This window comes from Pseudorca crassidens, chromosome 9 (assembly GCF_039906515.1).
Source record: "Pseudorca crassidens isolate mPseCra1 chromosome 9, mPseCra1.hap1, whole genome shotgun sequence".
In the NCBI taxonomy this organism is placed as follows: Eukaryota; Metazoa; Chordata; class Mammalia; order Artiodactyla; family Delphinidae; genus Pseudorca; species Pseudorca crassidens.
Genome location: NC_090304.1, coordinates 25130464 through 25145769, shown reverse-complemented (window position 1 = coordinate 25145769; position 15306 = coordinate 25130464). Strand labels below are relative to the sequence as shown.

The 15306-nt window shown below is 45.1% G+C and overlaps 1 protein-coding gene across 3 annotated transcripts in view; it reads left to right on the top strand.

Moving 5' to 3' along the window:
* Positions 1–15306, top strand: part of KIAA1549L (KIAA1549 like) — a 280665-nt gene that overhangs the window by 143265 nt on the left and 122094 nt on the right. The window contains exons 2-6 of one of the 3 annotated variants that reach the window (XM_067749478.1): positions 1146–1490; positions 4088–4696; positions 6700–6815; positions 9432–9651; positions 10478–10611. In XM_067749478.1, coding sequence (XP_067605579.1) covers positions 1146–1490; positions 4088–4696; positions 6700–6815; positions 9432–9651; positions 10478–10611 — 1424 coding nt within the window. The other 2 variants (XM_067749477.1, XM_067749476.1) reach the window with 2 other exon arrangements.

The window sequence follows — 15306 nt, the reverse complement described above, 5'->3', positions numbered from 1 at the left end:
TTTCCTCTGTTCCTCCCAGCCAGCCAGTGGGGCAGTTAGAGTGTGCTTGTTGCCCTCACTCCTGCCACAGCAATCCGCAGGTGCACACACAGCCGCGGGTGGCTAGAGGGTGCGTGCGAACCCAGGTCTTCTGACTTCCGCTCTTGGTATGTCTGCTTCTATCAGGTGGTTCTAACGTTTTTTGGCCAATGACATAGAGAACTCTAGGAGTACCTTTTCTTTGTTATTTTTAATTTAAAATACCATTTAAGGGCACTTAGCCACCTCTGGGGGGTCATCAACACCATCGGGACCACTGTGGAAAGGGGGATCCGAGAATCCTCAAGCAGGATGTCGTTTCTCTTCCCAAGCATGGAATTCCCGGCTTTCTGATCAGTTATTTCCTTGCCTCCTTTCCTGCGGAGTCACCATTTGGCCCCGTCTCCTCGCCTTTCTGCCTGCAGTTTTGCTCATTAGTGCTGACAGTTCTGGTTTCTCTGCAGGTGCTGGGAATGACACCAGGCCTCATGAGAGGTGTCTCTGGTCCTAGATGGGATGTGAATAGTGTTTCTCACAGAAATAGCCTAATTTGAAAGAAATCCCCTTTGCTATTTGACATGGTGTGAACGATAGCATCAGGAATCCTTTTACATCCAACAAAATAAATATGTCTCCTTGGTGCCATGTTCCCAAACACAGGCAACCTCAGTTATTGTGCTTGAGATGCCCTAGGGTCTGAAATAAAAAAGATTTGCATTCAGATAGACAGTCCTTTCCCTTTGCATTTTGGATTATTGGATGGGATTTATTTTGGTGTCCGTGGCCATGGCAGGGAGCCATGTTCATCTTTGATTTTCCAGGTTGTGAGTTTCACAGTCCAACCCTTGTAGGTGGAACAGAAAAGAGATTTAAAATACACAAGTATCTTCCACATCTTTGCTTAAACGTCACTTCATCAGAGACCAGTTCTCACCAACCCTGCCCTGTAGGTTAGCTGCAGCATCTATGTATTTGTAATTACCTAAGTTATCATTTGAATGTGTTTAATGAGTCTTCTGTGATGCGGTGGAAGCTCTGTGAGGTCCCAGCGGTGCCTGTCTGGCCTACCCTTCTCTCCAGGACCTATGGTGAGCCGATGCCTGACTGCTTGATCCTTTGTTTCACAGGAAGGGACAATCTACAGATCACTGTCACCCCAACCCCGGTGTCATTTCCTCATGGGAAATTGTTACCGATTTCACCAACATGGCCTTTGTCCGAAGTCCAGTCTTCCTCAGCGGTGGACAGAATGAAGCCTGTGCCGGGACGGTCCCCTGACAACACGAGCTGGCCGCAGTCTGCCCAGATGCCTCCACCCAAGACACAGCGCCAAGCTCGGGCCCACAGGGACTTCTCTCCTTCCCCTTACCAAGGCAGTGGACATAGCACCTCCCTCGAGCCTTCCAAGGATTCTGCGGAGGCCCTGGTCCAACCAAGACCTCCAGGGGGAAAAGAAGCAGCCGCCGTGTCAGGTTTGCCTCACACCAGCATGCTTCCCACACTGTCCCCTCTCCCACCAGTGGCGTCCTCCCGTGCTGGCCTCCCATCCCGGCCACCGTGGGTAGGGACTCCTTCCATGGCAGAACTACATTCCCTGAGGGCAGACGCTCTCCCCTCATCTTCACCTTCTTCATTGGCTCCTGCCTCACCTCATTCCATCATCTTTTCTAAGCCAGCAGAGCAACCCATCAAAGTGCTTTTATTCCCCCAAACAGCTCCAACTGACTCATCCTCAAGGCAGAGCATAGCTAATCCCCTAAACCCATTTGCTGAGGAAATGAACCACACTCCATCCAGAAATACGCAGGATTTAATAGGCGTCCCTCGTCCAGGTTTTCCTGGATCCTCAAGCCCAGCAGAGGGTCCTCACTCAGCAGTCTCTCACACACCTGAGTTTCCGAGCTCCGTGGCCGACCTGGCCCATCCGTCTCTCCCTCCCCTAGCTCCCGGAAGTCTTCTTCAGCTTCCAGGTGGAACACCCTCATCATCGGTGTTGGAAGGGGCTCCAAGTCCTGCATCCACCCAGCCAATTGAAGCTGAGGTGGCTGAAAGAGCACGTAACGGGGTGTCTCTGCCAGCCTTTAAGAGCACCGCGACCCATGAGGCTGTGTCTTCACCTGTCCAGGCTGCAGAATCGGTGGCAGTGGGAATGATCAGCCGAAAGGCAGCCCCTGCTACTGCAAAGGACTCTGCTCACCCCCTGCACTTGTCAGCAGCTCCAGAGAATTCCAGAGGGCCCGCCCTTTCAGCAGAACACACATCCTCCCCTTTGGTGCCTTCTCTGCCTCTCACCCCAGCCAGCCGAGGGCAAGAAATCCTTTCTGGGGAGGTTCTCACATCCCCATCAAATGGCGCAGTGGCGGACTTCCCCTCCATGCCTTCCTTCCTCCAGCTGGCAGGGAATCATGCCTCGCCATCCGCCACGCCCCCAGTGCCAACTCCTCAAGAAGCAGGCAATTATGGACCCTCTCCGATTGCAGCTGCAGACCTGCTCCTCTCAAGCACATTTCCTAATCTTCCTTCCACGACTTGGACATTTCCCCTGCAGAAAGAAGGTAGCGGAACAGCTGTTTTAAAGAAAAACAAAAAGGCAAATTTGACAGTTGCTCTCCAGACCGTTTCAAGTAAAGAGAGGCCAAGTCTTCACACTGTAAGTGGAGTCACCTCTGATTTTAGCACTGATTGGGTTTCTTCAGACATTACACCACCAAGAACAAACCTCCTTCCTTCAGAATTATCTCCATCTTCCATCCCCTTCGCACGAGCCACCCAGACTGTTTCTCCATCTCATAGCTCTTCCAACACCAAGCCAGATACTTACACAGTTGTGACGGACCATTCTGAGTTGCCAGTTTCAGCTTCCAAACAGGTGACAGCATTTCCCTCCTCCAGTGAGGTCTATGATTTCTCAACAATGGGAGACATGAAGAAGCCAGCAATCACAGATGTTTTCTGGCATTCTCTTGCAGCAGAAACTGGATCCCGTTCAACAGAACCAATGATATCTGGCTTGCAGCAGCAAACAAATTATGACGTGAACGGGCACACAATTAACTCCACAAGTTGGGAAACTCACTCAGCTTCCACTGCTCCTCCCGGTGGTTTAAATTCTGCTGCCAGTACAATAAAATCTCGGGATTTCAAAGATAATGTTGGGCATTTAGCGACTGCAGAAGGCTTTAGCGTTCAGGATCCAGTCTCTGGTACAAGCAGTAACCAGCTCGTCCAACAGTCAGACGTTACCATGGTTGGAAACCATACAGACTTCTTGTCTATAAACACTAACAACTATTCCAGAGACTTTCAAACAGCTGAGGTTGAAGATGACCCATCCATAAGTCAACCTTCTGTGTCTCATCCCCATCTACGGCTGCCTGCCCATCCAACACACTCTCCTGTGCTGACCTCTCCAAGTCTAACTTCCACAGCTAGCTTATGGGAAATGCTTTCAGATGGAACGGATACAAGTTTCCAAATTTCCGGCAACATCTATCCACCTCCAGTGATAAATGCTTCCCCACCGTTCCAGAGTATCCCGAGATATCACTCTACTGCTGAATCTCCTCCTCTGTCAACCAGTGCCTTATTCAGGACCCCATCCAAAGCACTGCCGGCTTCTCAGCGCCCCGAGAAGTGGACAGGTGCAGCCACTAATGCAGGTAGTTTGTTTCCTGGTACCCCCTCCCCCAAAATAGGTGTGACTGCTTCTGGGGCCAAAGCATCTTCAAGCTCAACAGAGATACACAGCTTTGCTCAGAAGGAGCAGATATACCTGATTCCAGGATGGTGAATGAGTTAGCAGTCCAGATAGTCAGGGCCCCTGATCTTCCGCCGACTTGATTTTTTGGAAAGTATTCAGAATTTAAGTGTCCTTATTTCCAACCATAGCTTTGCTCTAAGTGGCATTCTCATTATGTTTAATCGACTTAATGAACCTAAAGCTGTTTTGCCTAAATTCCAGTGCTCAGAGACTTTTCACCCCAGCAAATCCATAAGTTACATCCATTCATTCCCACAGTGGTGTGTGCATTCCGGACCAATGACAAACTTCGCTTTTCTCTCTTTGCAGTGGACTCCTCGGTGTCGCCCAAGGCAGAACCAACAACAGCAACCATGTTGTTTCTTCGGAAACCGAGTCCACTGGTGCTGTCTGCAGCCCTGGTTGCTAAGGGCGCCGGCAGCAGCCCTTCGGCCGTGGCCTCGGGATTAGTCAAGAGCAGCTGGACCACTGCTGTAGCTAAAAACGTCACAAGCAACGCAGCATCTGGCCCAAAGGCGACACCAGGGGCAGCCCATCCAGCCTTCTCGTTCACGCCGACCTACATGTTTGCAAGAACAGCACACACCGTGAGCACTCCCATGGCCATGCAAGGGAACACGGGCACTGCCTCTGGCCTGTTGTCCACAACACACCTCCCCAGGAAACCACAAGCCATGTACACGGGCTTCCTGAACCCCACCAACCCAGACATGCCCAAGGTGTCCACCGCACGCCCGCTGACAATCACGGCAGCCTTGACGTCCATCACTGCACCAGTAAGGGCCACCCGGATGCCGCCTTTGTCAGCAGAAAACACAGACGTCGCTCTTCCCTCTGTGTCCATGGCCATGGTCACAACTGGCAAAATGGCATCCAACCTGGAGTGTCAGATGTCCAGTAAGCTCCTGGTGAAGACAGGTAAGAGTCCACTGTCCTGATTTGACTTGAAAGCAGCAAGTGCATCGTGGCCTCAGAGGTGTAGCGGAATTATTAGATTTCTTTGAGATCAGTGGTTCTCAACCAGGGGGCGATTTTGCCCCCCTGCCCAGCCACCAGGGGACATTTGGCCATGTCTGGAGATGTTTTTGGGTGTCTACAACTTGGAGGGTAGGGAGGGTGTTACGGGCATCTAGTGAGTTATAGACCGGGGATGCTGCTAAACGTCCTGCAGTGCATGGGACAGTCAGGCGACAAAGAACGATCCAACCCAAAACACCGGTAATGCCGAGGTTGAGAAGCCCTGATCTTTATCGAGTGACAGAGGAGAGGAGCATCATGTGACATGGATTCTAGTCCTGGGATCCATCCTGATATCAGAGGCTCCTGGGAAACCAGTTCTGCCAGCGAGTCTGAGACAACAAATGTACACCAAAGTTTGTGTGTAGAGACCTCGGTGATGTCTCACACGCGTGAATGATGTGATCGGTAAAATGCAGAATCTTGGGAAGGGCTTTCTGTCATGTATTTTCTCCACCAGCAGATACTAACAGTACAGCTACCGTACATTATGTTGGCGCCCAAGATTTCTTCTGATGTTAAAAAGGAGACCTTCTTGAAAAAGTCGCGTAGATGCTGTCTTTTTTAGCCCCCGCCTCTGAGTTGCAGCAGACGGGCCAGGAAGGCACAGGATGCTTTTAATAGTGTGGCAATGTCTGCTATAAAAAGCATTAGACACGTTATTTGAAAGAACATGCCAGTGTTGAATGCTCATGTCCCGCCTTCCTCTTCACCCCGCAAAGAATTAAATGAAATTATCTCTTGAGATGTGTCTTATTCTAAAATGGGAAATTGTGAAACTAGGCAGAGCAGAAAGCACAGTATCTTTTTCAGTTTCTCAAGCAGTTATACCATCTGGTTTTCCACATCCCAGCCACCTAGGTGCAGAAATCTGGAACATTCTCCCCTCCCTCTTCTTCACAACCTCCCTTCACCCCAGCCACCCCCAGTCAACGACCGGTTCCTTCCAGTTCTACCTCCTAAATACCTCTTCCCTCCACCCTCACTGCCGCTTCCCTGGTTCACACCGTCACCATCGCTCACCTAAATTTCTGAAACCACAGCCAGATTTCTCTCTCTGCCTGCAGACTTCCCCCACCCTCCAATCTGTTCTCCAGTCTGGAATCCAGAGAGCCTCCTAAAATACATGCCTTTGCTTTAAACCCTTCATTGCCCGCTGCCCCAGGACCGAGCCTGATATTGTAGGCTGAAATATTCACTTCTCTCCCCTGTGCCTTTGCACTTGGTCTTCCCTCTGCTGGGAGTGGCAGGGGGCAGTCCCTCCGGCCTGGGCCTGGTTCACGCCCATCATCCTCCAAGACTCAGTGGAAGCGACAGTTCCTCCCGGAAACTTTCCCTGATCCCCACCCGCTTGCCCAAGTCAGAGCTGGATCCTCCTCCAAGGGCCTCCAACCACATCCTAGGCTTCCATTCACCTAGCACCTGTCATGTTCAATCACAAATGCCTCTTCTCCATGCCAGGTCTGCATTCCTGTCTCTGTCCTGCTTGTGGGGTGAGGACTGCACCTCCCGATGCAGGGTTGATTTAGGCTGTTTTAGGATGCAGGGCCTGCAGTTAAGGAGGTTCTCAGGGATGCTGTTCCAGGAATTTCCTTGCATGCAGACCGGTCAGGGGCAGGCAAGGCTTAGCCTGGCTTTCAGGGTCAGAGGCAGCGTTGGTCAGAAGTGAAGTACCACCAGCATGCTAGCTCTCTCTCCACTAGGGCCACACGAATGGCTGGGGCCTTCTCTCCTTAGGACTTGAGCGGGACCAACGGAGCTGCTGCCCCATTGGTTGGACCTGTGCCCACTAGCTTTGCTCAGAGCCTGTAGGAGGTGGTGGGTAGCTGGGGAGGAGAGGAGGGCTCATTAATTAGGAGGTCTGCTGCCTTATGCTGATTGCATGCTTCTGTTTCGCCCCACAGTTCTCTTTCTGACCCAAAGGAGGGTGCAGATCAGTGAAGCCTTGAAGTTTAATGTAGCCAGAGGGCTCACACAGGCATTGCGGAAGGCGTTTCACCAGAATGACGTCTTGGCTCATGTAAGCCCCCTGCTTTTGTAACCAGGCTCATCTATCTCTTCCTCTTGGGTCCAGAGTCTGTTTAGATTGTTTTCCTCCTACCTGGGTACCATAGCCACAACAGAAGTAGAATCTTTCATCATTTGGGCAAATAGCTAATGCATGGTAGCTGGAGAAGGTCAAATTCTGAGATGGAAAATTGAGGATAATTGCCTTATGTCTAGTTTTTTTTTTTTTTTAAGTCTGGAGGTTCTGTTTTAAATTGTCCCATTATCCTGTTGTTTGGGGAAAGTATTTAATTGTGTCAGTGTAATTTTGCAGAAATCATCCATTGTGTTTTTCCTTTATCTTCCTCACCATTGTGAACAATTAGTGATTTATTTCTGGACATTTAAAAATTACTCTGACTTGTAAACTGAGTCCACCTTTGCTTGAATTGCCAGCAGCAGATAGGGAAGTAAACATTTTTTTTCTCTAAACACTTTAATGCCAAGAACTATTTAACAGCCACTAGCTGATTTTGATGGCATATCTAAGTGATGGAAGCCTTGCTTTACACCCTTTTGGTTTGATTCCAAGTTTTCAAGCAGTAAGTGTGATGGGCAGTCAATGGACAACCCTTTACATCACTAAAAAATATTGCTGTCGCTTCCTCCTTTGATGCTTTGTGCCCCAGCTGCATTCAGATTAGGGGTCCTTCCCCACCACCACATGAAGGACTAGGAAGGAGATTGGGTACGCAGTTTATTGGTCATGGTTAATCTCTTTTATGTAATTCTGAAAAAAAAAAAAAGAAGAAATGCTCTCCACGAGAGGCATCTGTGGTTTCTGCACCAGAAACTTTATTTGAAAATGTGAATGCTTCCATGTGGTTACCTGAGACAGTTTTCACTAAACTTTGGTTGTTTGCAAATTTTCTCACAGCTTCTGCCTTTTTTGCATATCATCACAGACCGCTGTGACAATTAGTACATGTTAGTTTTTTTTAAAATCAGCTTTTATTTAAAAAACACTTAAGATTGGGATTGACATACACACACTACTGTATATAAAATAGATAACTAATAAGGACCTGTTGTCTAGCACAGGGCACTCTTCTCAACACTCTGTAATGACCTATATGGGAAAGAATTTAAAAAGAGTGGAGATATGTATATGTATAATTGATTCACTTTGCTGTACACCCGAAACTAACACAACATTGTAAATTGACTATACTCCAAAAAATTAAAAAAAAAAACCACTTAAACACGTTTCTGTTGAAAGGATGTTTGATATTACCACCATAAATGGTAATCAGGATCATTTGCCACAAATAAAAGGTAATCATAAAAAGGAGAATAGGGAGTTCCCTGGTGGTCTAGTGGTTAGGATTTGCACCTTCACTTCCATGGCCCAGGTTCAATCCCTGGTCAGGGAACTGAGATATTGCAAGCTGAGCGGTGTGGCCAAAACTTTTAAAAGATAAAAATAAAAATGAAAATAATGGAAACAGTCTGTTAAATTCAAGCTAGACATTGTTGCTTACAGAAGGCATTAAGGCTGGGCCTGGTGTTCCTTTGTTTGTTTAAAAATATGGTTAGCAAGGATTAGAGAGGTGTTAAAAGTCAATTATCCTCAAACTGAGACCTGCTCCTTGAGGTAATTGGAAGGGTTGGAATGGGAGTAACTTTCTTGCTGGGTGACTTGGTGGCATTTGGTGCTGAGTCCATGTTCCATCCAGAAAGTCACCTAAAGTCACCTTGAACACTGCCTTTAGGTAACAACGTGCTGGGGAGCACACAGTGTGGAGGAAGCAAAGGCATACCCAGCCTGCTGCAAAATCAATTGTCTTGGTTTCTTTGGCAAATACACATGACACTCCTAATGGAAGTGCAAGAATAAGGGGGAGGAAAGCAGGTGTTAAAAACACCCTGAACTGCTGATATAAAACACTAAGAAAACAAAACAAAGTAAGAATAAAATCGAAAGTCTCAGAATCTTCCAGTTGGGTCAGAATGAGCTCAGATCATCAATATCCCTTAGGACTCAGCTGTAAGAGAAACTCTCCATGGCCCATCCCTGCCTTGGTCTTGAACCAGTCACAAGCTAAGAATGGAGTGAAGTCTGAACAGTTCTTCTCTCAGCTTCTAAAGAAAGGAATTCACCTCATTTACTACCTGACCCCTGTCCTGAAGGGCCTCCACTTAATCTATCACTTCTGCCTTTTAATGTTTATAAATGATGAGAAATAGGATACAGCTGTTTTTCCCAGCATTCCATTCCCTGGAAATCTCTTTTGCCTGCCGTCTCCTGCCTGCCTTCTTGGGTGCTAATCGATGCTCACAGGATTATACTGAGGCACTTAAAGAATAATAATAAAAAAAACCCACACATTTAATTCTATTCCAGAATTAAATTAAATATAGATTGAATCCTATATCCGTAGGTTCAATATAAACTATATTTTGTTGTATTCTTGTATTTTGAGACTTGACAATCCCCATAGGCTTATGGGATTGTTAGAATATTTGGCAAATGGGAGTGTCCTATTACTTAGCCATGCTGAGTAACAGTTGTGGTTCTAAGAAACACCAAGAAGAACTTAAAGTACCATGGAAATGAACACTGAGTTCTGTGGGTCCATTTGTTTTGTAGGTGGACATGCTGGAGCATTCTCACAATGTCACTGTTGGTTATTATGCTACCAAAGGGAGGCTGGTCTACTTGCCTGCTGCAGTGATTGAAACGCTGGGCGTTTATGGGATCAGCAATGTCACTGCAGATCTGAAGCAACACATCCCAGCCTTGCAGTCTGTGGCAGTACTTGCCTCCCCGTGGACTCCCCAGCCTGCAGGCTACTTGCAGCTGAAAACAGGCAAGTAACTCAGAAGGAAAGGATTCCTATCCATTCTGGGATCCGCGGTGGTACCAAGAGGACACCTGTTTGAAAACTCCATCACTAGCTGCTCTGTTATTTCTTAGAGTCATTGTGTACCTTCCTCCAAGGGCCTTGCTAATCAAATGTCCAAGTTCCCTGCACAGCAGCCTAAACTTTTCCAACCTGGACTCATTAGAAATATTCCTTCACAGGAGTCTTTCTTCCCAATTTATATAATTATGAGTATATCGTACTTGTGAGCATCATATACTGTATTTTTTTTTTCCTGGATTAGCAGTGGTTACTGAGGAGAGTTGAGCGTCCATAAAATCTGTGCTTTGCAGCAACATGTTCCAGATGCCCCTGAATCAGAATCTCTGAGCTTAGGCCTTGGAATCTTTCTTTCAAACTCCCTGGTGACTCTGATCTGTGGTTTGTAAACCACAAGAGTAGAGGAACCATTGAAATTGAAAGACTCAAACAACTTAGTCATGCAGGCCAACTGATTGTTTTTTTCCCCTGCAAAGAAATAGAAGACATGATCACTCTTAAGCCATTTTGTTGTCTTGGAGCAGATGTCTCCATATGCCAATCAAATGAAATCACAAAATCCTTTGCATTGGAGGGAATCTCAGGTTAGATCCCGCTTTTAATTCTTTTATGTTATAAATCATTTTAAGAGCCACTTCCAAAATTGCAACTGTCCTTATTTGCCTGATTTCTCTGATGTAAAATCATGCCGTTTTATGTCATGACTGCTATTAAGTTCAAGGAACTAAGACACAGAGCTTTGGTGAGCACTGATTTATTACTCTCATTCTAGTGCTACAGTTTGTGAGCCAGTCGGACAACATACGGTCCTGCAAGTTTGCTCAGACGATGGAACACAGGCTACAGAGGGCCTTCCAGGACGCCCAGAGGAAAGTTCTGAATACTAAAAGCAACCTGACGATTCAGGTAAGGAGGAGGGTGCTTCAGCTGTGTAGTTGACAGAGGCCAACCGGAACACAAATGTTGGCAAGAAGTGATTTGGTCCCGCATTTCAAAGCTGCCTGGTGTAAATGTAACTTTGTACTTCGGGCATGTGATATCAACAGGAGAAGGTGCCACTTTGGGGCCACCGAGTTGAGTCAGGCCTGGCAATGATGAGGATGTCTGGGGTGTGGTGGTCATGACAAGGGAGATGCTGTGAAACTGTGTACCTGCTGTGATTTGGGATTTAATATTTATTTTCCCAAGCCTTTCTTGGGAAGGCTTGAAGCTTCCTTAAGCCTTTCTAATACATTTATTATTATTATTATTTTTTTTATTTTTTTTTGCGGTACACAGGCCTCTCACTGTTGTGGCCTCTTCCACTGCGGAGCACAGGCTCCGGACGCGCAGGCTCAGTGGTTTTAAAATTGACATTTAGCATAAGTGAATTATCAGCAAAGCCAATATGATGTGAAAAGCATACATTTTAATTTGAATGAGCAGTCGTCCTTTTCTAGATTCACCCGAAGTATATATGGAAGTATCTCATTATGATCTGGTTCATATTAGACTAAGATCTAAAAACATGTCACAGACATAAGATTTATGTAAGGAGTGTGACTCAGCTCCTTTTTCTTTCTGTTTGCATTTATGATCCTCACAGGTACATGAGTCTTATTGGAGCGTGGCAGAGGAACATATTCTAATTATATTCAAGAAGCACAGACTTATCGACTAGCTTCTCTTTATCAGGCACTGGAAGGGACACCAAGATAAATAAGCTGCCCTTGGCCTTAAGAATCCTCTCTTGTGTTGTCGTATGATAGTCAGGGGCCGTGAGATGAAACTTTATAAAGCAAGTAACAAACATTCCTTGGAAAAGACTACAATGGGCAATTAGATAATTGCATCTAAATAGATTTTAGATGCTCTTGAACCTATCCACAGCTTTGGGTGAATTGTTTTATTAACCCTCTTTCACTTTTTGCCTTGGCTGGCAGGAAGCCCAGAGCCAAAGTTGTTGTGTGGATTTAGTAACCCTCTAGGCTCCTATATCATGCATAGATTGCTACATGTTAATCATCACCCCAGGGTTGTCTTTTTTTTTTTTTTTTGCGGTACGCGGGCTTCTCACTGTTGTGGCCTCTCCCGTTGCGGAGCACAGGCTCCAGACGTGTAGGCTCTGCGGCCATGGCTCACGGGCCCAGCCGCTCCACGCCATGTGGGATCTTCCCGGACCGGGGCACGAACCCGCGTCCCCTGCATCAGCAGGCGGACTCTCAACCACTGCGCCACCAGGGAAGCCCCAGGGTTGTCTTTAATCTGTTTTTTCAGGACCTGGTTTTGTAATTAATAAATTACCATTTTATTGTATTAAATGTAATTTGTGGGGGACCTTGGATCTTTTGTGGAATAAGACCATGTAAATATTTAATTTGTTCAGAGATTCATCAAAAAAGTGACTTAATTATTTTTTACTTGTATAGCATTGATATTAGGGGCTAGAGTATAGTAGACTCAGTTAGGACTTTTTGATTATAAGCAACAGAATCCAAGCTCACAGGCTTATGCAAAAAAGAGGAAGTGATTGGGTCATGTAACCGAAAGGTTCACAGCTCCTTACTTCAGGAGCAGTTGGATCCAGGTGCTTACATGATTTCTTCATGAAGTTCTCTCTTCGTCTCTTGGCTTGCCTTGCTCTGGGCGGCATCATCCTCAGGCCCCTGGCACCTCCAGGTTTGCCTCATCCTTATTACTTACAGTCTCATGGATCCAGAGTGCCTTTTTTGTGTCATTCCAGTCAAAATCCTGGATTAGTTTTCATTGAACCCTCTTGGATCACGTGCCCATTTCTGGACCAGTAACTGTGGTCAAGGATATGAAATATCCCAGTCAACTAAGTCTGGCTGAGATGCCCACTCCTGGAACCTGAGTGGGACAACTGCAACCAAAGCACATGAACTGATTGGAGAGGAGGAGGTGTTTCCCCAAGGAGAATTGTGGTGCTGACAAGGAAGAAGGGAGAATGGATACTAAGAATGAAAACAACAGCTTTCCATTCTGTCAGCGTTGTGGGTCTAATTAGCTAAATAAATCATGGCATGAGTGAATGGGAAGTAAGAGATACGGTCAGAACCCATATGAGTCTAAGAGTAGAGGGGTAATGGGAAAGTATCCCCTGCAAGGCACAAGGCATGACTATCAAGGAACAGTGATATGACCTTGGTTTCAGGCCTGTGGATCTCTTCTTATTTATGAAGTTGTTGTTAAGCAGCCCCCAAGAATGGTCACACTTTTCTTAGCTATAAGAAAAAAAAAAGAGTACAGTAAAGAAAACACAAATAAATGGAAAGACATTCTGTGCTCATGAATTGGAAGACTTAGTATTGTTATGATGTCAAATACTACCCAGAATGATCCCTATGCAATCCCTATCAAAATTCCAGTGATGTTTTTTGCAGAAATAGAAAAATGCATCCTAAAATTCACCTGAAATATCAAGGGACCCCAAATAGCCGAAACAATCTTGAAAGAGGAAAACAAAGTTGGAGGTCTCACACTTCCTGATTTCAAAACTTAGTGCAAAACTATGGTAATCAAAGCAGTATGGTACTGGCATAAAGACAGACATATGGACCAATGGAACAGAATAGAGAGCCCAGAAATAAACCCTTACATATATGGTCAAATGATTTTTGATGAGACCATTTGGTGTGGGAAGGGACAGTCTTTTCAACCAATACTACTAGGAAACTGGATCTCCACAAGCAAAAGAATGAAGTTGGATCCTCACCTAACACTGTATACAAAAGTTAACTCAAAACGGATCAAAGACCTAAATGTAGGAGCTAAAACTGTAGGACTCTTAGAAGAAAATAGGGGAAAAAAGCTTCATGACATTGGATTTGGCAGTGATTTGTTGATATGACACCAAAAGCACAGGTAACAAAGGAAAAAATAAATAAGTTAGATGTCATCAAAATTAAAAACTTTTGTGGCTCAAAGGACATAATCAAAAGGCAACCCACAGAATGGGAGAAAATATTTACCAATCATGTATCTATAGGGGGTTAATATCTAGAATATGTAAAGAACTCCTACAGCTCAGCAAGAAAAAAACCAAACAACCCAAGTAAGAAATGGGCAAAGGACTTGAATAGACATTTCTCCAAAGACGATATACAGGTAGCCAGTAAGCACATGAAATGATGCTCAACATGACTAATCATTAGGGAAATGCAAATAAAAACCATGAAATACCACTCACACCTATTGAGGATGGCTATTATATAAAAAAATAGAGAATAATAAGCATTGGTAAGGAGAAATTGGGACTCTTGTGCACTGCTGGTGGATGTGTCAAATGGTGCAGCTGCTGTGGAAAACAGTATGGCATTCCCTCAAAAAAACATAGAATTACCATATGGTCCAACAATTCAATTTCTGGATATATACCCAATAGAATTTAAACCAGGGACTTGAACAGATATTGGAACACCGATGTTCATAGCAGCATTATTCACAACAACCAAAAGGTGGAAGCAACCTAAGTGTCCATCCATGGGTGAATGGATAAGTCAATGTGGTATATACATGCGATGGAATATTATTCATCCTTAAAAAGGAGGGAAATTCTGGCACAGGCTACAACATGAATGTACCTTGAGGACATCATGCTAAGTGAAAGAAGCCAGTCACAAAAGGACAACTACTGTATGATTCCACTTATAAAAAGTATTTAGTTTTGTCAAATTAATAGAGAGAGAAAATAGAATGGTGGTTTCTAGGAGCTAGGAAGAGGAAGAAATGGGGCGTTATTTAGTAGGTACAGAGTTTCAGTTTGGGATGATGAAAAAGTTTTGGAGATGGATGGTGGTGATAGTTGCACAATAATGCGAATGTACTTAATGCCACTGAACTGTACACCTTAAATGATTAAAATGTAATGTGTATTTTACCACAAAATAGTATGAAACTAATATAATGTTGTATGTCAATGATGTCTCCTCAATAAAAAAATTCTCATCTGAAAAAATGTATAACTTACCTGGTCGAGTGTAGTATGTACAGAGATACCATATTGCAAGCTCTTTGGGATCCAGTGAGATTTAGTTGTGTTGAAAAGCAAAAAAACAGAGTGTTCAGAATAGAGATAAAGGTTGCAAAGTTATTTTAGTTATTATTTTTTTGGGTGACAGTGCAGTGAGGTCTTTTGAATTATTCGGAAAGAAGTGCCTTTTTTCTTGGTACCTTGGGAGAGGCATGAATATCTGTGGCTAAACCACATTCCAGAAATACTGTTGGAAAGGAAGTAATAGTTGACCAGAAAAGTTGACTCCGTATGTCGTTAATCATGGGACTCTCGCTACTGTGTTAGAGAATTTAAAAGGAACTTCCACTTATGGGAACAAGTTCGAAATAACATGAAGAAGCTATTCTTGACAGTCTTCTTCAAAGTAAGGTTTAAAAGGAACGTTGCAGAGATATTTATGTCTGAGCACACAAAGGTCTGGGACAGACTGGGTATCAGTTTCCGGCAGAAAGAGAGGACACATTCAAATGAAGATAATTTGAGGAAAGTCCAATGAAATGGACTTTGTAGAAGTGTGGGCGGGCTCTAGGGAAACCACAGGGACAGTGCAGCTGCCAAGGCTGTGACAGTTGGGGCTGATGCGGTGA